Raw genomic sequence first — 23,224 nt, 5'->3', positions numbered from 1 at the left:
TGCCCACTTTTCACATGCACATATATCCCATGGCACATATTCCTACACTCATGCATGCATGTGTTGATTCTGTGTCATGCAGGCAGCCTTTTCAAGTAGATTATTACACCCCTGTGTGACAGAAGAAATGACTTGTCAGTAGTAATACTGCTTTAGATGCCCAGGCTGTGATCCCTTCTCCCTCTATTCTCTGGCTGGGCACAGGACTATCAAAATGAGGTAAATGAGGCAGGTATAAGCAGAAACTTGGTCTTGATAGACTGTAGCGAGGAGCCTATATCTGTGAGATGAACACATCTTATCTATAGTAGTAAACCATCTGCCCCTCTGCAGCACAGTATGCTCTGCCTACTGACACAATGCTATATGATCCTCACACAGTATATGACACTGTGCCAAGGCATTATGAGCCAGGCCCCACTGAGGCTGTGGGCCCCGTACCAGCTTTTATAGCAGTAAGTATTCCACTGTGACTTCAGCTTGTATACACAGACAAGCAAAAGGGTAACAATGTTTTGAACTTTTGACTTTCAGGCTCCATATCTCACCATCCACTACAGCTCTGAATGTAAGACTACCATCTATCATTGTATAGACTATCTACTTGGCTATCTCTACGTAAAGTTGACTTGCAACTATTTAGCATGTGATTAGTTATGCAGATTCTTGTCATGTAATTGCATTGTTACTGTTTTGCTCCTGGTGGTGAGAAAACCTTTTTCTTCTTGTAGACTATAAATTACACCCTGTTCTCACATTCTGTAAAAGCTCTGTATGTTATTAGGTTGATTCCCAAGCAAAAGATCACTAGTTCACATGGAGGATCAGCCATGAAAAAGATGTCCCAAGTAAAGAGACAGCATTATCCAGCTCATCGATAGCGGCCTCTCGGTCATGGAAATAGAAAAACTTTATCATTTATCACAGAGTCTGCTGATTCAGATTCTGCTGTGTGAACATACCTTAATGAGCTACTGTGTATCTATTTAATCTATGTAGCAAAACAAATATACTGTTTTGTATTATTACAAAAATAACAAGAATAACATTAGCCCTGTGTAAAGGTTTAGTTTCTATTTCATTGCCTAAACAAATTGATACAATTGAAGCATTGATGGCATTGAAGTTCTGCATGACCTCACCTGACAACATTTACTTTAAACCAAAAAAGATCTTTTCCTTTTACACTAGACAGACTGTCATCTCATACCCAGGGCTGCGACAGATGGTAGAGTCCAAGAGGGGGTAGCGCTTGTAAGCGGGTGGGTGCAGACATTGAATGCCAAGTTGCATCACTGACTGCCCCAAAGCTGCAAATTACACATTTTACCCCACCACCCAGACATCTACGTGCCACATCACGCGGCACGTAACTCCGTGTGAACTCCCCCTTAGGGGCTTCTGCCAGCAATAATTCCCCTGTGGGTGCATCCTATTAGGGCACCCCCACAGATAATAATGTAACTTATGTGGGGGGTCTTATTAAGGCACTATTACAGTATTAGTGCCCCGCAGGGATAATAGCATTATTTATGGGGGCAACTATTAACTGTATGTCAGCGGTGTTATTACAGTAATAGTACTGGTCCCGCCCATATAGGTTGTAATACTCCTGATACCTGCGGAGGACCTATTACTTGAGGTGGATTTGTGTCCGTTCACATGGCAGATTATGGAAAAGAATTAAGGTAGACCTGCATCTCACATTGCTCTCCATTTTTTGGCCCTTTGACTCCCCTCCTTTCACTTGTTAAAGGGATTCTATCATTAAACTACTTTTTTTTTCTAATTACCACGTCGGAATAGCCTTAAGAAAGGCTATTCGTCTCCTACCTTTAGACGTGGTCTCCGCCGCGCCGTTCCGTAGAAATACCGGTTTTAATCGGTATGCAAATGAGCTCTCCACAGCAATGAGGGCGGGCCCCAGCGCTGAAAGGCCGATGAGCGCATCCCCATTGCTGCCCGAGAGCTCTTTCCTGCGCCGCCTCCTTCTTCTGCAGCAACTCCGCCTCTTCTGGCTTCTCTTGCTCTTGTAGTTCTATACAGGAGCATAGAGAGTCCACCCCAAAATGGCCGCCTCCTGTATTGAACTGCAAGAGCGGCTACCCAAAAATGGCCGCAGGCCATACAGGAGCTGGCCGGCGGCCATTTTGGGGTGGCCTCTCTATGCTCCTGTATAGAACTACAACAGCAAAAGAGAAGCCAGAAGAGGCGGAGTTGCTGCAGAACAAGGAGGCGGCACAGGAAAGAGCTCTGGGCAGCAATGGGGACGCGCTCATCAGTGTTTCAGCGCTGGGGCCCGCCCTCATTGCTGCGGAGAGCTCATTTGCATACCGGTTAAAACCGGTATTTCTACGAAACGGCACGGCGGAGACCACATCTAAAGGTAGGAGACGAATAGCCTTTCTTAAGGCTATTCCAACGTGTTCATTAGAAAAAAAGGTAGTTTAATGGTAGAATCCCTTTAAGTAGTCTCAGATGAATGCGGCTAATCAGCAGAGTGCCTTGTGCTGCGGATTCTGTGGCTGATCAGCAGAAGAATCTGCAGGAAGATCAAGCAGGACACTTATTTTTTCTTAGTGGAGGAAACATTTCACCTGGGCAGAGGTGGCGCCATTTTTATTTTTGCCTCAGTCCGCAAATAAGAATCGGCCCTGCTTATTCCTGCTGTCAAGGATCCCATGGTCCCAGCACTTACCCTCCCGCCCTCCACAAGTATGCTCAACCCTACAACTTCAGAGACTTAACTCAACTTTGTAAAGACAACATGAGGGCAGGCAGATCATGCAGGAGCAGCAGCATTGAAAAAGGAGGCAACACCGTTCAGGTATGCTGGATGTGAGAAGCAGGTGATCTGCATCCAGGAGGGCGTAGTTCACATGATCAGTGTGGCCCTCCTTGTTCACTACAACTCCTGTATTATAAATAAAGTTTGTCCTGATACAGCGACATGACCAGTGCCCAGTATACAAATGGCGCTGCTCTCCTCTGGTCTTTATAGCTGCACTGCATTGGTGTGCTAGAGGATGAACATCCATATTAAACACTACCCATGAATGTGGCGAAACAATTTGCTGGGAGTGAAAACCACTAGAGATGAGCGAGTACTGTTCGGATCAGCCGATCCGAACAGCACGCTCGCATAGAAATGAATGGATGTAGCTGGCACGCGGGGGGTTAAGCGGCCGGCCGCCGTCAAAGCGGAAGTACCAGGTGCATCCATTCATTTCTATGGAGCGTGCTGTTCGGATCGGCTGATCCAAACAGTACTCACTCATCTCTAAAAACCACTATGGTATAAAACACTAGGAGTTAAATTTAAAATTTCTTGAAAAACAATTTAGGCAATTTTGGGCACAGACTAAACTAAAATTAACAGCAGTGAAGAAAACTTTGCTTGATGTAGAAAATATGGAAGTGTCGAAGATAGCCGAAGTATGATGCTTGTCTATCTCTAGCACACCCACTGAAATGAATGGAGTAGTAAACATGCTGTTCGAACCCTGCTGCATTCAGAATGGGGGACAAAAGAGTCCCATTCTTCTGATCAGTGGGGGTCTGAGCTATAAGGATTAGGTTCTTATGGTTGGGGGATAACATGCTTAGATGGGGAAATCCCTTTGAGCATCCTACACGGCAGAGGGGTAGACATTTTGGGGCAATTCTTCAATCTTTTGTGGAGCGCATTTATCTCAAGGCCCTTTCTTGCACCATATATGTTCTATAACCCCCATCCTGTGCTAATGTGGACAGAATAGGGGAGCGCGACAGACTGAGGCAGAGAAGCCATGGCCCACAGTTTCATTATAACTCATGCCAGTTTTCTGATATGAGTTATAATGGAAATCTATGCCAGTTCCTAACTGTTGACTTCCATTCTGGTGCTGGAATGCGCTAGAGATTCACGAAGAGGTCAGATCTTCTTCAATAATCAGTTCCTCCCTGGGCCAGTTTGGGCCTTTATTAAGAATGATGTCTGATACACCAGTGTCAATAAAACTGCCCCTTTGTTTACTATTGTACCCTGCAACCCTGTATTATGTAGGTATTCTCTCTAAGAATCCAATTCTCAGTCGTACAAAATCTGAAGGAACATGCCATGATTTTTTATATATTGTTGTTAAAGGGGTTGTCCCATCACAAGGATCCTATCTATACTGCTAGTTTATGTGGATTTAAGACTTTTCCTAAATGCATTGCTTTATCAAAACTGCTTTCTTCATTTATTCACTTCATTGTTTACACTCCGTTTCTATGGTCCTTGGGATTATCTGCTCATTTGTCAAGTGATGTAGCTGCCTGCTCGGAGGGGCTGGGAGCAACTCTGAGCTGTTTGTGTCTTTTAAGTAGCGGAGCTTCTCAGATAGGGGAGGTGAGAGCTCCAGGATTTCTGAACTCTTATCAGTCAGTCTAATTGAATTTGGCTGATAAGGGCTGAGATAGGGAGTCCGTTACCTCTGTATGTAATGCAAACTGACTCAAATCCAGCGCTGCTGCATCAGCTTCACACTGTGGTAATTCATTTACAACCAATCCCGTAAAAGTGAAACCCCGCCCACCAATGTGCTGAGAAAAGCAGGAAGTGAAGAGAGCACAACAGCCTGCAGGTTAGTGAACAAGCGTCATGGAAATACCCCTTTAAGTTTATATACAATCTAACAGAAAAAACTTCCTTATGAAGTTAGAAGCATACAATAATACAGTCATCTTTGGATACCTTTGGCTTTGTATAATCCTGAGGTTGTATGATCATGAGGCCTTAGGTTAACTGGTTTACGAAATAGCAATAGTATAAGAAATAATAAAGGAAGAAATTATCTTGTACGCACTGTGTCAATAATGATTTTTCCCTAAAATAACTTCCTTGTACATCAGTCTCAGGTCTGCCAATCAGATCTGTCTTTTAGAGAATGAGTTAGTAACATTACTAACAATCCAGGCGTTCTGACGCATACTTGACCTCTATTCACTGATAAGATAAGATTGAACATTTCTGCAACTCCTATTTATTTAATTGAAAAGGGGTATATAGAAAATTTCCACAGAGAGTTATTCGCCTTTGCCTTCCATATAGATGAGCAGATTAGAAAGTTAGTGCAATATCTATGCTCAGTAAAGGCCCCTTAGACAAGATGACGCGAATCAGGAATGGAAGTTCCATGGGAACGTTTGATTTCCATCTTTGATCCTCTGCTGCTTGGATATGGAGCAGAACATTGTTGCTGCATGGGGACAAATGCAATGGGGCAGATTTATGAAGACTGGTGTTTCAGGAAAGTGGTGAGGGCAGTGAAAAAGTTAAAAGTTGCTAATTTTTTGCAAAAAGAAGTAGATTTGCACAAAAATTGCAACCTTTTTCCCCAGAAAACTGGCATACAAGGTATAATAATATAATAAATCTGTCCCATAGTTCACAGTTTGGATTTGTTGGTAGTACATTGTTGATAGGGGACAATGTGCTGCCAACAACTGTGATTTTTAAGAATTTTAAATGATACAATCATCCAACAAATCAGTGTCGACTGTTTGTCAGATGTACATGTATATCCAGCTAACTAGGAATGCTCCTTCTCAGTCATTAGCCTGATCATTCCCCATTTTAAGATGGTAATCAATATATTGGCAGATCTTCTCAAATGGTCCATTAACGCCTGACACTATGGGACGACCAGGTGGTACTTGGGGATTCTTATGTACCTTCGGTAGTAAATAGAAGGTCAGGACAGAGGGTTCATCCACTTTAAGGCACTCAAATAGCTCTTTGGAGATAATATTCCTTTCCAAGGCCGAAATAAGTATCAAATCCAACTCACATATTGCCCCAGTCGGAGGACTCTGATTAGCCTGATCATTGCCTTGTGTAGCGTGGCCCTAACTTTAGCACTATTGACAGATCTCATAGAATCCGCAATTCATTTATTGATACAGATATCATAAGTATGGATTCTTCCCAAACGGTATTGTTTCTTCAGATAGAAATCTGTAATGTCAGATTTTAGCAGTAGGTATATATATATATATATATATATATATATATATATATATATATATATATATATATATAGTCACTATGAAGAGAATAAACCTTTATACTTACCTAGAGTCTCACTGGACTTATCCCTGAATCACTGAAAGGGGATTTGACTTATCCACCAAAAGGAAAAAATGTATAAAACTTTACTTTTATTAGATAATTTTAAAACATGTAACCAAGTATAAAAACATGTCCTACACCATAACCCGCTGTGCAACGACTAATTAGTGCATAAGGGGGAGAGCTAGTAGCGCTATGTCTGTTGCGCCCTACACAAACACTTTCTCTACCTCCCTAATCCAATATAAGATGTGCACCAATAGACCTCACAGATTTAAATAAGAACATGACCAAAAATGCTGTAAAGGCTCAATGGAATGCTCCCCCACTCCTCTGAGGATACTGGCCTAACGCCACACCAACAGAGGAGGAAAGGTACCACTGGCTTGGTCACTGTTCAGATTATCTGCGTGTGGGTGCTACATCTATAACTGCTTTCTCTGACCCTACGCGTTTCTTCACTAAAAGTGATTCATCAGGGGTCTCTCTGCTGGGTCCTGAACATCGGACCCTGTTTACAACAATTTGTGCAAGAAAGATAAGCGGTAGGTGGTCTGACCGCTAGCAGGACCGCCGCTCGACTCCCAGCGGTGAGTTGCCCTGCTCTCTTCCACGTATTTAAACCCTACTCCACGCCCCTCCACTATTACCAACCAATCTCCTTCATTGGTCGAACACGCCCATGTGCGCATGCGCACAAAAACATATACGTCACAGTGAAGAAATTCCGTACATTCCTCAATTGAGATGCAATGCGCGTGCGCGAAAATCGTAAAGGCTTCCTTCGCTATTCTACCTAGTGCCCTGAGTTCACATATTCGCGCATGCGCCTGGCAAGAATAAAGACCATTTTTCCTTTTGACGTGCTATGTTAATAGCAATTGCTAGACGCCAAGAGTCACATCTTTTCCTTCAACACAGCATCACTTATTGATCCAATCTGTGCCATAGCCTTACTTTGATGTGACCATGCACCCTTCCATCATTTTTGCACGGCGCATACGATCCCCGCTCCCATTGAAATCAATGGGAGCGTGTACGGCCCGCAAAGGGTCCCGCGGCGTCTACGTGCCACATCACGCGGCACGTAACTCTGTGTGAACTCCCCCTTATTGCAGACAGGTTATCAGACAGGGACACTACATGCATAAGAAGATAACCCAGCCACAGCAAGGAAATCATGACATGTTCCCTTTATAACAATGACCAGGTATTCACACAATAAAAAGCAGAACATGATCAAGAGATGGAAACAAATTCTGAAATGTTTTGCAACCTGCCTGTACGAATAAAAAGTTTCCTTCCCCAACACATAGATTATTATTCTTATGATTTAGAAAGATTATTGATATTTTATTTGGAATTTATTTGTAACAATGCATAAGGTTTCTTATGTTAGGAAATGCAGGAAAAGCACAAGCATTATAAAGTGTTTCATTGAGAGAAGATAATATACATAACCAAGAAGCTTATTTAGGCTTAAAAATATTGGGAAAAAATGATCAAAAGTGGTGCAACATAAGTGGAGCAGTTGTAACAGGCCCATGTGCTATTTATAAAATTGGTGTCTTCTTATACGCTGCCACCCTGCCATATAAGCAGGGACTTTTTTTTTTTTTTTTAATTAAACTTTATTTTTATCAAAGGTTTTCCAAAAAAAGGTATCATTGGTAGAGTGGCCTTTACACTGCCAAAGACACCAGGGTCCTGGTGCAGCTGCAACGTACGCACTCACAATAAGTACGACACTATTGATATATCTCAACAATAGCAGAAAACAATAGAAAATATAAGCGAAGCACTATATACAGGGGAATGTATGGCTGTCATGCTCTTGAAAACTCAAGTGTCCTGGTTTTCTAAGTAATCTCTTGTTCTGAGATGGTGACATTATCTGAAAAAGAAAACTAAATTAATACATTCTGAATGACTGAAGAATATTTCATATTGCTGGATTATTTTCTTAAAGGGATTCTATCATTAAAATTGTATTTTTTCTGCCTACCACGTCAGAATAGCATTAAGAAAGGCTATTCTTCCCCTACCTTTAGATGTCTTCTCCGGGCCGCCATTCGGTAGAAATCCCAGTTTTCGTTGGTATGCAAATGACTTCTCTCGTAGCACTGGGGGCGGTCCCCAGCGCTCAAGCAGCTGCAAGAGAACTCTCCAGCGCCGCCTCCATCTTCGTCTGGAATGGCCTCACTTCGCATCTTCTTCCGGAGCTGGATTCAAAGCCGACTGCACATGCCCGCTGGCCACAAGAAAATGACCGCTTATACTGTGTAAGCAGCCATTTTCTTGTGGCCGGCGGGCATGTGCAGTTTGAACACAGACAGAAGAAGATGCAGGGAGAGGCCGTTCCAGACGAAGATGGAGGCGGCGATGGAGAGTTCTCTCGCAGCATTGGGGATGCCCCCAGTGCTGTTTGAGTGCTGGGGCCCGCCCCCAGTGCTGCGAGAGAACTCATTTGCATACCAACGAAAACCGGGATTTCTACCGAACGGCAGTGGGAAGAAGACATTTAAAGGTAGGAGAAGAATAGCCTTTCTTAAGGCTATTCCGATGTGTTAATGAAAATAATAATAATAATGAAAATTGTGATTGAATGATAGGAATCCTTTAACCATATTTTTAGTATTTAGATAACATATTTAGGATATTCAGTGATGTTTGTAACCTTTTTAGCTTAGCTCACCATATTCACCTTAAGTTGCTCTCCATGGTCTTAGATCCAGGGCTGGGATATTAGAACATCTTACAAAATCCCGAGGATACTGATTGCCCAAAAAGACATTTCGAGCAACCTCAGTAATCCTAGTGTTGTCACAGATGACACGGCCCAATGTCACTCTCTCTATTGCATTCCTCTGAGCTGTGGTAAGCACCCCGGGGTTCTCATAATAAAACCTGCATAAAACAATAATTAAAGAGTCCATAAAACTTGTATTACATGTAAGTCGGCAAATTGTGGTTATATAAAATACCTAAATTAAGAATATTCTAAAATCAACACATGTATTACATATTATTTAAAAGGGGTTTTTACAATTAAATACAGATGGTTTTCTTCCACAAATAGCGCCACACCTCTTCATGGACTGTGTCTGGTATTGCAGCTTCGCTTTATTGAAGCGAATAACACTCAACATATGGGCAGTCGTGGCACTGTTTCTGGTGGAAAACCATGTTTTCTGAATTTCGTCAACCCTTTAATATAGTCCACTCAGATGCTCCTTTTGGCCACACAGATTTCTGGTATATGAAGTGACTCTGCAGACTTTCTGTGAAAAGCGCTCGCTACAGGAAAAGCTGCAATGCATTGCCACCGCTGTCCTTTTTTTTGCTGTGGCCCAATATGTGGGGCATTAACTTCAAACAGTATTGATAATACTATACAAATGAATCCCTAAATTTTTGTGTAGATACTTCATAGTGCAAAGTGGTTACGTAATGTCACTTTCCTGCTTTAGCCTGGCCTATAAAAAAAGATGTTGCACTGAATCCCAGACTCCAGCTACACCTCTGAAAACATGCATCCAACACAAAAACCATGTATTATAAAGATTTCCAATATATTTCTAAAGATCTAATATATTATTTAATCTAATTCGCATAAATCCACATCTTTTTATATCAGAAGAATCTACACATCATAGCATGTAAGGAAGTATTAGGGTAAGTTTCCCTGTTCCCTTGTACCACCATCCTACACTTTTTTTGAGTATTTTGTAACTTCACTGAAATATCACCTCTATATCTACATACCTGTCTCCATCTCGAGCCCTACGGAGTTGGTTGCCAATCAAACATGTCAGCAACTTCCCAATTCTGCCATTGCGAACTAAAGGTTCAGCAACCCCTCCGACCCAGATGTCAATGTTTTCAGGTGTTCCATACAGATTTATGAACTTTTGGGCCAATTCCGTGTTATTCAGCACAGCAGCTAACTCATTCAGATTGCGTGGTGCAGAAAAGCCACAAAACCTTCTCCATGCATTGTATCCTAAAGAAAAAAAATTACAATATTTAGAAACAAGCACAGAACCCACAGTGGCCCTTGCACACAGTATTATGCCCCATAGTGGCCCCTGCACACTGTATGATATCCCATAGTGGGTCCTGCACATAATATTATGCCCCATAGTGGCCCCTGCACATAGTATTATGCCCCATAGTGGCTCCTGCACACAGTATTATGCCCCATAGTGGCCCCTGCACACTGTATTATGCCCCATAGTGGCCCCTGCACACTGTATGATGTCCAGCGGCGTCACTTACCGATCCCTGCTCCTGCTCACAGCGCCTAAATAGGAAGAGCCGGGGGCCAGGAGAAAAAGTCAGGATCGGTAAGTAAATAGGGCCCGTTATCTGCTGTAGTTACTCCAGCAGGTAACGGCCTTTTTTTAAAAAAAAAAAAAAAAATCTGCAGTGGTAGCCACTGTGGTAGCCACTACCACTGCTACCCTGGTTGTTATGCCCCTGTTTACACCCCTGCATAAAAAAACAAAATCTGAACAAATGCAAGAAAGAAAAGTTTTCCATTTTTTGCTATAATGCCACCAAACACAGATGGTTTTATTACCCAATATGCAGTTGGTAGTACTCCAAAATGTTAGCTGGAGTATGCGTTACCAGCCTATGTACTACTATCTTTAAACCATACAAAAAGGTATTGGTGTATGCACCAAGGGATTCTACAATCAGTCTGTAGTCAAAAAAACACACCAAAGAGGACTTTCCATAAAAATGTAAAAATATTCATATACTGATAAATCAGAAATAATCTGGTAGTTATGCGTCTTGGGGGGTTTGGTTTATGTGACTTTATTAGATAAAAATCAAGCAATAACTTACTTCAAGTACTACATTATTCATTGCAAGTCCTCATATTGTGTATTACAGGGATAATTTAGAGGTAAAATTTATTCCTCATGATTTTAAGGAGGAAATTGATCAACTAAAATATGAAGTGATTTGTTTATTATGGGAGGGGAACTTTTAGGAAAGTACCTATTAAGCCAAATGACTTCTCTACCACAATGTAAGAGGATCTTACTGTAAGTGTAGAGATTGCTTCAGAATTTCTGAAATCAGAAACAAAAACAATCCAGGGCACAGATTGTTTGCTGAGTTACCGATACCAATAGTTTATGAACTTTTCTTTGAAGTCTGGGTGTGAACAGCAGGTTCTCCAATGTACATGATAAGATGCAGACCTCACGTATTGAGCAATAGGTTTGGGCAATTGTACACTTAGCTGGTTATTTTATACCATCAGAAAAAACTGAGGGCGTTGCCAAAGCATACATTGCCATTTTCCCTCCTGGCTACACGACATAGGGGGACCCTAGGGTGAGAAGACTATATGACTGGACATGTGGGTGTGGACTGAATCCTCACTTTGGACAGTGTTTTTGACACCATTCAGACACCTCGGGGGCTCCTGCCAAATAAAAGTGGTATATCAGTGTGCACCATTAGTATCGGTAGTGCTCTCACACAGTATAATGCTCCCCAGTGGCCCCAGGATAATGGTCCTCCGAGAGCTCTGCACAGTATAACTCAGTGTCCTCCATGCAGTATAGTAGCCCCCGCACAGTATAATGGTCCCCATTCACCCCTAGTATTATGCTCCTTAATAGTCCGACCACAGTATATTTGTCCTCAGTGACCCCCCTACGGTATAATGGTCTTCACTGGCTCCCACATAGTGTAATGATTCTAAGTGTCCCTAACACAATATAATGACCCTTAGTGGCCCCCAGATTGTTTAATGGCTACCAGTGGCCTCCAAACCATACAATGGTCCTCAATGCCCCCACTACAGTATAGTGGTCCCAGTATCCCCCACACAGTATAATGGTGGAAGAAGAGAGCAGCACCTTCTTTTGCCATCTGTCCTGTGTCACTGAGTGTCTGTGTGCTTAAATAACCTTACTTACACACGCATATATGTATTAGAATGATCTGTGGCCAGAAATGAAGTCATTCAAGTGCATAGACAAGCACCTCTGGGCCCATTTCCATTACAGCTGTGACTGGGCGCCTAACCTGAATATATAATTGCTTTAATGAACTCCAATATCTTTTTTTTTTTTAATATGTTAGTGGTTACCTTGGGTTTACAAAAGTTGAGCATGGTGTTAGACTGCAAACCCCAATACTTCATGTTATTTTCTGTCCCCCAACAAGCTGTCTGAAACCTGATTCAAGTTTCTCCTGTGGACAAGTACCTTCAGTAATTCATAATAGATGTAAGATCTATATCTTGAGGATGCTGAAACTCTTATACAATTCTGAATCTCTATACATATCTTCAAGCCTTTAATGCTTTAATCTTCTAGAGCCAATGTTATGTCTCTATGGTAAAGGCAGACACTAATGTTGAGGAGTGTGTGATTCCCCTCTTCATTCTGTAGATTCTGCCCTATTTTCTCTCCTTTGTCTGTACTCCAGTACACAGTCTGTGATATCCCTCCCCTTTGTAGACTGCCAGGTCTGCAATATTCCACATGATCCAAAAGATCACGCTTGTCCAGAAGATGTGGATAGTTTCCTCCCTCTCAACACTCTGATCTATGAACCTCCTCTCCCTAAATGCTGGTATTCCTAACAAAGTGAGGATGGAAGGTAAGAGAATAGAGAGCTGATACAGCTAGGAGCAGTGTGCTGTGTAATCAGAAGTAAAACATAACCAGTTATATAAGGGAGTTGCACAGACTTTACAGCAGCAAAATTTGTAGGAAATTTTAGAGGAAATTGGCTTAACTCTGCATTTAGGTAGCAAACAATAAAATTATTAGTAGTAAGGTGCCTACGACTGATTGTATTATTTACATTGTACATTCACAGTTCACATCCTCCTGTCTGATTACCTGGTAGACCATGCTCACGGCCCCTTTGCAAATTTATGGCTGGTAAGTCGAGCCCAACCCGTTTGAAGAGTTTGAAGAGATGTTCCCTTAACTCATCTACTACCAGTTGATGTTGACGATTTAGTTTTGCTCTGTTTGCCATCAATCCACGGAGAAGAGGATCAATTCCACCTGTGTACAACATATCAGATAGTTCATAAAATAATGTTCCTATATACTCAGATCTATTATGTCCTACACATACATCAGACATATTGGTGTAGAACATGTAATGTCAATGGGCTTGAAAAAGTAACCTACAAACATTTACAGTCATACATTTCCTTAGAACAAGTAAAAGCCTTATCATTTAACTCTATGTTAACAACATTTTGGTGAATCAGACATAGTACGAATCAATGTTCCATATAGCCAGAGGAACCACCCACAAATGTTACACTCAGGAGTCATTAACATTAGAGATGAGCGAGTAGTATTCGATCGAGTAGGTATTCGATCGAATACTACGGTATTCTAAATACTCGTACTCGATCGAGTACCACTCGTTATTCGAATGGAAAAGTTCGATGCAGAACCAGCATTGATTGGCCGAATGCTATACAGTCGGCCAATCAACGCTGGTTCTTCTCCTACCTTTAGAAGTCTTCTCCGTGCAGCTTCCCCGCGGCGTCTTCCGGCTCTTCATTCACCCTGTCAGGAATCGGGCTTGGGCAGAGCCGGCTGCACATGTCCGCTTGTAGTGCGGGCATGCGCAGTCGGCTCTGCCCAGGCCCGATGCCTGGCAGAGTGAATTCAGAGCTGGAAGATGCCGCGGGGACGCTGCACGGAGAAGACTTCTCGGAGGATCCAGCCCGACCCTCACTCGTGGACTTGGTAAGTATAATTTGATCGAACGTTGCCTACCCCTGAAACGAGCATTTTCCCCCCATAGACTATAATAGAGTTCGATATTTGATTTGAGTAGTCGAATATTGAGGGGCTACTTGAAACGAATATCGAACCTCGAACATTTTACTGTTCGCTCATCTCTAATTAACATCACTTTTTCCATTAAAAATCTCCATGTTCAACAAAAAACTGTTTCATTTTACATGACAATATTACCTTGTCTGACCACTCTCCAGCTATTGAAAAAAGTCATATGAAGAGGTGTCTGTGGCTCCGGAGCATAGGGGCGATAACCATCGTCAAGGCGATATATGAATGGCTGTATAAGAGTATGGCCCATGCGGAACACAACGGTGAAGACATTGGCCACTCGTGGATCCACAGACTCATTATAACCTCTGTATCTCGGGAGAACTCTGGGCATCTCTGATCCCAACAGTAAAGGAAGCCAATCTTTGTATGTTATTTTCTGTCCAACATAAAATTTTTTTTATTAAAGTGACATTATTTTAGTACTTTTTTTAATAGTCATTTTTATTTTTTTTAACAGTAAAAAACAAGCATTAAAAAGGAAAAAATATTGCACCTGCAAGATGGCCCCTACAATCTTCCTAGCTTCTTGATACAAGGTTTCTCCAGACCATGATGGGTTTAACCTTCGCAGTTCTGTCGCTATACGGTTGTGTTCACGTACAAAGAGTGTGTGAAAGGCAGTGAGGCCGGGCTGCTCACTGACACGAGGGTCCCCTATAGATAACAAAAGACAAGTGACTAATTGTCTAATATATCTAATCATTGTCTTATTTGTCTAGGACCTTATTGTCTATATATTCACTGATAATGGAGAGGTCTTGACAACAGTAGATTGATAATGTCACAACTTTTGCTCTGTTCGTTCTTCCCACCAAGGGTTTCCCAGTGGCTTCTGTTGGACTTTCCATCGCATTTAACAGGAAGAACAGAACAGAATGCAGCCCATAAAAACACTGTTCTAATGTTCTGTTCACACTTGCACCCAATACGAGTACTGTAATGAACTTGGAATGTAAGCAATGAATACTTCCACTCTCTGACTGCAAATAGAGATCTTTAAATTGGTAAGAAATTGATGCACAAAATATATGACAAAATAATTTCCTTTACAAGAAATGCCTATGAACAATCCACTGCTGAAAACGTTTCAATATATTTAATTTTTCTTCTTTCCATGACAGATATCTATTATATACATCATACTAGCCATGTAACTATGTTAGCTTTTTACCTCCCAAGAAACAGGGTATTCCAGATGATCTATTAGTCAAGACACAAAAATCTTCTTCTGCTGTCTCAAATGGAAGAAATGCAAGTCCATTGTCCGTGAAGTTCTGGTTAATAGCCATAAGTCCAAATTGATTTGTATTATTACGTAATGCAAAAGACAGTGGAAGATCACTGCCGTAGACTTGGCTCCCATCCACAAAAGAGGTGAGCACATTTATCTGCTCACGGATCGGAGACCCTGGGGTGCATACAGGAGAAGAGCGGAATAGTGGGATACAGTCACTACGATTTCTAAACCGAGGATCATTTGGTGGAATCTGTCGGTATGAAAAAACACACTTTAAGTTGTGCAGTTATTAAGCTATGATAAAAAATATAGATATAACAAAGTAACAAAAAGTTTCAATATTCATTTACGTTTACCACCGCTATTCTTGTAACGCTGCTCTAATGGTGTAGTAACAAAAAATAGAGCAGAAATGGTGGGATTCACAAAAAACAGCCTAGAATTATTTTACATCTATGTTGTAGTCTCCATAGGAGAAGCCTTCACAATGGCTGCCTGAAATTGGCAAATAAAAAACTCCTACACAATTATTTCAGTTTAAAAACAAAGCAAACCCGATGGATCCCATTGATCCCCCATTGGAGTCTGTTGGGCTCTGTATATAGCTGTTATTATAGAGGACCACCTGTCCATTGATATGGTTCTCCGATGGACCAGAACAACAGACATTCCAGCCCAGATGTGAACTTAGCCACAAAAAATACCACCAAGTACAGATGCCTATGATGTCCATAGACGTACAAGTAATTGGCTGCAGTGGTAATATGTCCATTTGCCTGGATGTTATAGATAAAGCAGGAAGTAGGGAAATAGAGACTGATAGTCTGTCCCCTGGGAAGTCTCATAACCTAAGCAGAATGGGATCAGTGTCAGTCTTTATGCATCCTTCCTAGAAGCACAGCCCAGTTATATACCTTGCAGAAGACATGCTTTTCAAGATCTTTTAGAATGTTCCTCCATCTATGATTGATATTACTTTAGAGGAAGAAGAAAATGTTGTACAGGTCTACATGATGCAGCCTTTGAACAACTGGTTAGAGCCCATTGCCATTAAGGATAAAAAAAAATTGAAAACCTGTTAGAGATAGTTCACTGTGATACTACCGTATGTGTGGTTTACCTGCAGTGGAAAGCAGGGGGGCTCTTTTGCACAGCTGGTATCACAATCCACACCTTCAAGGAAAGTTGATCTTGCAGGCGTCTCAGGAGAGAGATCAAGATCATGATCTGTCCATTGTCCCCACTGCATAAAGATCAGTGCACGACCATTGTCCAGGGTGATATTTTCGGTAGGGAATCTGACGATTTCATTGGATACTTGACGTGCCTAATTGAGAAGATACAAATGAGTATCAACCATCTTTTTCTGGGATTGGCATATTGCTGCAAATAACACAGATTTCAGACACCTGGGGAATATTTTTATAACTATTATCGCTTTTCTCTTACCAAGGGGAGACGAAACCCATTAATTCTACGGTTCTCAGTCCAGCCACGAGGAACGGAGATGCCATCCTCATACTCAGCAGGCAGCAATCGTGTAAAGCCAGTGTTGGAAGCACCAAGATTGGGATTTCTCCTGAAAACACACAATCAGACAAAGAAATGTATTTCCTCTCAACAGCTTCTAATGGAAGATTCTTGATTATGTGTCTAAGTCTCTTTTTGGAGACTTTAGTAATATCTTCTTACCTGTTATTACACTCTCCAGTAATGGTGCGGTATTTAGTGCTCTGACAAGCTTTAGGAAGGTTTTGAGTTGCGCAGCCTGAAATCTTAGAAATAGTATCCATCTGGTTCTTAGTTAGTAGATCTGAAATACAAGGTTTGGCAATAATAAAATGGCCATGAGCTTCTTAGACTACTCTATGTACACTATAGAGTCAGGGGCAGGGGGTCTCCGACTACAAAAGTTCATTCGGCACAAACTAGTATGAGAACCCAATGCCAATTTTTCAGATATGAAGAAAAGAACTGGGAATTGAAGGAACCACACTAGAAAGGTTAAAAACACGGGCACCAGGCATTTATAGTATGAACTTACTGTGAAATGTTTATTGTGAACCAGAGAATCACTATAGAGAGGGAATGTGTGAACAGCAAAAGATTAAAAGAAAGAGTGCGGTTTTCTGTTTGATTTTTTGAAGGGGCTCTACCTGCAAAATTATGCTGATAGAGCCCCACAAATGCATCTTCCTCCAGCGCTCGTGAACTGCCATTGATAAAATATGGCGCAGGTGCATGCACTATAGCATGCAGCTACTACTACTGCTATCATTCAATCACAATTTTTTTCTCATTAACACGTCGGAATAGCCTTAAGAAAGGCTATTTTTCTACCTTTCATGGTCTTCTCCAGGCCTCCGTTTGCTTGAAAATCCATTTTTTGTCAGTATGTAAATGAGTTCTCTCGCAGCACTGGGGGCGGGCCCCAGCGCTCAAACAGCACTGGGGGCATCCCCAATGCTGCCAGAGAACTCTCCAGCACACCTCCATATTCTGGAACGAGGTGTTCACTGCGTCTTCTTCCGGCTTGTAACTTCTAGGCCTCGGGCCTAGGGCAAAGCCGACTGCACATGCTCGTGGCAGCAAGAAAAATGGCCGCTTGCACAGTATTATAAGCGGCCATTTTCTCGTGGCTGGCGGGCATGCGCAGTTGGCTTGCCCCAGGCCTGAGGCCTAGAAGTTACAAGCCACCACCAGAAGAAGACGCGGTGAAGACCTCATTCCAGAATAAGATGGAGGCGGCACTGGAGAGTTCTCTGGCAGCATTTGGAACGCCCCCAGTGCTGTTTGAGTGCTTGTCCCGCCCCCAGTGCTGGAAGAGATATCATTTACATACAAAGACGGATTTTCAAGCGAACGGCGGCCCGGAGAAGAAAACGAAATGTAGGAGAAGAACAGCCTTTCTTAAGGCTATTCCGAAGTGTTAATGAGAAAAAATTGTGATTGAATGATAGGATCTCTTTAAGCATGAACAATCCTTTTGGGGGCTGGAAAATTCCTATAATTTCATCAATGTACACGACAAGCAGAGAAAATAGGCTACAAAAAAAATGTAAACTTTCATTTGCAGCTATTAACTTTTTATAGTAGACTTGTGTACCTGTAACATTGAAAGGACGCTCATAAAAGTATTTGACTTTTCCTGCCAGAAGATGGAGAGTGGTGCCCATGTAATCTGCTGCCCTGATGGCATTTCTGCTTCCGGCCACAGGCTGCTTGAAGTAAGCCATAAGGTCACGAGCATCTACATTCTTCTTCCTTAAGCGCTCCTTCAAACTGGGCAATAGAATGACATGGTTAAATGAATGTCCATCTTTCAACTAAAACTTAATTTTTAATAAGTATACTAGAAAAAATAAAAATTGAGTAAAACATGACTATGTGATAAGTATATATATATATTGCTAGCTAGATGTCCATACTGGGGTGATGTTATAAAGTTGTGTATCTCCCTTGGTTGGGGAGGGAGCCCATGTTAAAAGTTCACCACAGGGCCCCGCCATTCCTAGTTACGCCACTGATTGTATGATTGTTTGTTTGGGCACTATGATACATCATGTCAGAAAACATAAAATATATGCTTCAGTAATTGGTAGATGTTTAGTTAATATGATAGGATAAAATTACAAGTAGGGCAAGGCAAATGTGTGATATTTTCCACACTAATAAATACAAAAAATCCTAACAAGTATTGCAAGTGTAATGAAATATTGTCTCTAGGCCCCATCATTCCTGAGAACTTATTGCAATTGCTTTTGGTGCCTGATATAATAATATGGCTTCCATTGTCAGGTGGGTGGTCTCAGAGCAGAGCTGGCAAGGAGCCGTGATTCCCTACAGTGTTAGAGAGTCGTGAATCAGTCTACCTCGCATGCTCCTGACTGACACTGCCCACTTGGCACCAAAACTAACAGTAGCAGCTAGGGTAAAGGAAAAATGAAATCCATCAGAATCAGTGGAGCACCTTAAAGGGATCCTATCAATCACACACAATTTTTTCTAGGTACCAATACTGTGCAAGCGGCCCTTTTCTCGTGGCACGTGCAGTCTGCTCTGCCCAAGGCCCGAGGCCTAGAAGTTACAAGCCATCGCCGGAAGAAGAGAATGAAGAGGACACTGCTAACAAAGATGGAGGCAGCGCTGGAGAGAGTTCTCTCGCAGCATTGGGGATGCCCCCAGTGCTGCAAGAGAGCTAATTTGCATACAGAGAGAAACCGGGATTGTAGGCGAACAGCGGCGCGGAGAAGACGACGAAAGGTAGGAGAAGAATAGCCTTTCTTAAGGCTATTCCGATGTGGTACCTAGAAAAAAATTGTGTGTGAGTGATAGGATCCCTTTTCAGAGAGTCACCGGAACCCATCATATCAACCCAGCCCTATATATAACTTGGTAAGGGTCGCCTGCATTGCCAAGATACCGCTTCTTTGTCAATATGCAAATGCGCTCTATGGAGCCACAAGGAAATTGTCATTGCTCTAAAGAAGTAAGCAGCAACATCCTCATTGCCCCAAACAGTTCATTTACATATTGACAAAAGCAATATCTCCGCAACAGAGATTTGCAAGGGGCAAACACCATTTGTCTCAAATGACCCTATGGGTTGTGGTGATAGACTCCCTGTAAAAGGATTAAAAGATGCAAAGAACTGAAGTTGGTGGAGGTGGTGTAAGGTCTTAAGGTTTTTCTTAACATTGTGTAATATGTAATGGGATAGCTAACAACATAACTTCTTATCACTCAACATCTTGCTACATTTTCTACATTTGGTTGTTGTAACATCATGTTATATTGCAGAATTACTTGTAAAACTTCATTCTGTGTCACTGTACTCATGCTTACGTTTGGCGGGTGTTTTTATAGGCTGTATCTACCAGGTGTTTGGCTTCCTTTGCACAACTTTCAATAAACTCATTATTCAGTTCCTCAATTCCATCTGTAACACAAAATGAGAACAAACAATAAGGCTCCTGATACTTACGCTAGGTTACGCTACAACGCAGATGTGAACCTAGCCTTAGCTAACTCAGGGTTGCTTGCTTTTTTTTTGTTGAGTGGGTTGGGGGTGTTAGGAGGTTGTCCTGCAGTTTTTTGTGCTCAGATCAGTTTTCAGGCATTTGTTTTTTCTGCCATACTTTTTTCATATACTTAAGTCTATAGGAAAATGCCTAAAGCAATACTAGATCCAGAAAATGCTATATTTTGAAAAAGACAGCAAGAAACCAATGCATCCAAGAAATAATTAAAAAAAAAAAAAGTAGCAATATATATAGGGCTTTTCATAAATTACTGTTGAATACCCGGTAACATCTGAATGCCACTTTTTAGAGCAGCATAGAAAAAAATGGCAAAGTATGGCACTAAAACAAGGCCAAAAAGCCCCAAAATAGTCGTAGAATGGGGCCTTTCAATCTGTGGTATTTGATTCCCAGTGAACTTATTTTGTATTTGAAGGGGGCACTTGGGCGTTGAAAAACACTGGATTAATTTATTGTACATTTTACAATAACCAGCTGATATTTTTTCATTTAGGGTACATTCACACAGCTTTTTTTCACATGGATTTTGGGACATATTAGGCCCCTAAATTTGCAATGTGACAGTTTCCCATTAACATGGCTACAGAAGCCTTTGCAATAAAAATAAAATAGGTATTTGTCTCTCATAGTATTAGGCTGGGTTTACATATAAGGATAAAAGTGTAAACCCAACGAAAAGGCGTTGTGGGGAAAAAACGTGTCCTTTTTTTTCACAAACTTTTTCACAGAAAGTCAGCAGAGTTTTCCTCTGTAGGCTTTCTGACCCTATAACACCTATACGAAAAACAACAACATTTCCCCAGATATAATTGACAATTATTGATAATTATTAAAAATGTATACATTTTTTAAGTCGCAGCTTTTCCACTGCAGATTTTATTTTGCAGTGTATGGATGGGGTTAGCCAGAATCCCATCCATTTTGCAGATACTGTAAAATGCATTGTTTTTTTGCCGCAGTGTTTCCTACATAGTCAAACCAATGAGTTTTCGCAACATGGGGCTCAGGCCTTAAAGGGATCCTAACACTCAGACAGAATTTTTTTCTAGGTACCACGTCGGAATAGCCTTAAGAAAGGTTATTCTTCTCCTACCTGTAGATGTCTTCTCTGTGCTGCCGTTCAGTAGATATCCAGGTTTTCTTCGGTATGCAAAGGAGTTCTCTTGCAGCACTGGGGGTGTCCCCAATTCTGCCAGAGAACTCTCTCCAGCACCGCCTCCATCTTCGTCAGCAGCGTCCTTTTCATCTTCTTCTTCCGGCGGTGGCTTGTAACTTCTAGGCCTCGGGCCTTGGGCAGAGCAGACTGCGTATGCCCACAGGCCACGAGAAAATGGCCGCTTACAATACTGTGCAAGCGGACATTTTCTTGTGGCCTGTGGGCATGCGCAGTCTGCTCTGCCCAAGGACCGAGTCCTAGAAGTTACAAGCCACCGCCGGAAGAAGAAGCTGAAGAGGACGCTGCTGACAAAGATGGAGGCGGCACTGGAGAGAGTTCTCTCACAGCATTGGGGGTGCACCCAGTGCTGTTTGAGCGCTGTGGCCCGCCCCCAGTGTTGTGAGAAGGGTAATTTGCATACCAAGAAAAAACAGGATTGTTGGCAATGCGGAGAAGATAACGAAAGGTAGGAGAAGAATAGCCTTTCTTAAGGCTATTCCGATGTGGTACCTAGAAAAAATTCTGTTTGAGTGATAGGATCCCTTTAAGCATTTTTTTGTCTTCTTACAGCTGTATGGTCGTATTCAGACAGCCTAGTGTTATCTGAGTATACTGACCATTGTGCAGTCTGAAGGCTTAGACTCGGACTGCACACAAGCCGCAAGTTGCGGAAACACAGTTTTTTTTGTTGCAGATTCTGCTCCGGTTTTTGGAGCCAAAGCCAGGATTGGATTAAGCAGGAGGTAGAAGTATAAGAGCTTTCTATATGTCTCCAATTCCTTTTGTAGCCATTCTTGGCTTTGGTTATAAAAACTGCCGCAAAATCTGCAACAAAAAACTGCCTTTGTGCAATGTGGGGCCATAGCCAAAATGGGGTCATGAACTCTTCGAATTTTTCACACAGATCTTCAGTCCTTGTGAAAAATCTTAAACACGCATCATTCTGAAGTTTATACCTGGATCAGAATAGCACATGGCTATTCTGACATCTATTTCTTTTCTATCCTCTATGGTTCTTGGAGACATCACAGAGGATAAATATGGGCATGTGAAGAGAGCCTAAGATAATGGCCATTAAATTGAAAACGGTAAAAAAAACATATGGTGAAAACTAACAGTGAATAATGGAGGTAATATAGAATTTACCATAGTAAGAGGATGAAGTTGTATGTATCAGTCCCCAGGCCAGCAGCAGCCAAATGCCAGTGTGCACAGAAGCCATTCTGTAGAAGAAAATAGGAACAACAAAAAGTAGGAATAAGAGATAATTAAGAACGAATAGTAAAAAGAAAATAAGATAAAACCCCTCTGAGCATCACTCACGTCACTGGTCCTCTGCACTGGTCTCCAGGTGCCTCTTGTAAATTTATAATGTTGTAATGGAGGGCACCAGGGAATGGGGAACACCCAGAGGGAGGCCCGTGTGTGTAGGAATTGTGACTATTAGGACACAGCGGTTGTGACACAGGAAATATCTGGTCATTTGCTTAACATGGTTTTTCTCTGGCAAAATAAATGTAAAGATGATGTGATATATAATATAATAGCTTGCCCTGCACACATTGATCATTACACAGCATAAGGGTTGCTACAACCTTAATACAAGCAGTGCATCCTATGGAACTATGGAGTTGGGGACGACAATTGCATAAAAGCTTTATATACCCTCCATATAATCTGCATCCCATCCTGAATCTTATATCACAATGCTTTGCAGGTACCTCCATCATGCGTTTGCAGGTAGCTTCATCACAGACTTCTTTGAATATCACCTGCGTGGCAGCCATCTTATGTTACACATTGTAACCCTTCCTTTCTTATGCAGCATTTAATACCCAC

At 41.8% G+C, this 23,224-nt stretch overlaps 1 protein-coding gene across 1 annotated transcript; it reads right to left on the bottom strand.

Moving 5' to 3' along the window:
* Window positions 1-7,941: 7,941 nt before the first annotated feature.
* On the bottom strand, window positions 7,942-22,607 carry LOC142193648 (myeloperoxidase-like). The gene is made up of 13 exons (XM_075262637.1): window positions 22,532-22,607; window positions 20,033-20,126; window positions 18,294-18,469; window positions 16,880-17,000; window positions 16,637-16,766; window positions 16,308-16,514; window positions 15,122-15,437; window positions 14,444-14,604; window positions 14,074-14,326; window positions 12,970-13,140; window positions 9,860-10,097; window positions 8,799-9,001; window positions 7,942-7,988 (listed from the first exon to the last, which is right to left on the bottom strand). Exons 1-12 carry the CDS (start codon window positions 22,605-22,607, stop codon window positions 8,800-8,802), a joined length of 2,145 nt encoding a protein of 714 aa, XP_075118738.1. The 3' UTR covers window positions 7,942-7,988; window position 8,799.
* Between the last annotated feature and the right edge of the window lie 617 nt (window positions 22,608-23,224).

This window comes from Leptodactylus fuscus, chromosome 2, assembly GCF_031893055.1.
Source record: "Leptodactylus fuscus isolate aLepFus1 chromosome 2, aLepFus1.hap2, whole genome shotgun sequence".
Classification (NCBI taxonomy): Eukaryota; Metazoa; Chordata; class Amphibia; order Anura; family Leptodactylidae; genus Leptodactylus; species Leptodactylus fuscus.
The sequence above is the reverse complement of the archived record's forward strand: the minus strand, read 5'-3'. Positions and strand labels throughout refer to the sequence as shown.

Coding starts and splice junctions, on each gene's coding strand:
- LOC142193648 (XM_075262637.1), bottom strand. CDS start 22,607: ATGGCTTCTGTGCACACTGGCATTTGGCTGCTGCTGGCCTGGGGACTG. Junction 18,470..20,032: donor TATAAAAACACCCGCCAAAC/GTAAGCATGAGT, acceptor TCTATTGCCCAG/TTTGAAGGAGCGCTTAAGGA. Junction 13,141..14,073: donor CTGGAGAGTGGTCAGACAAG/GTAATATTGTCA, acceptor TGTTGTACACAG/GTGGAATTGATCCTCTTCTC.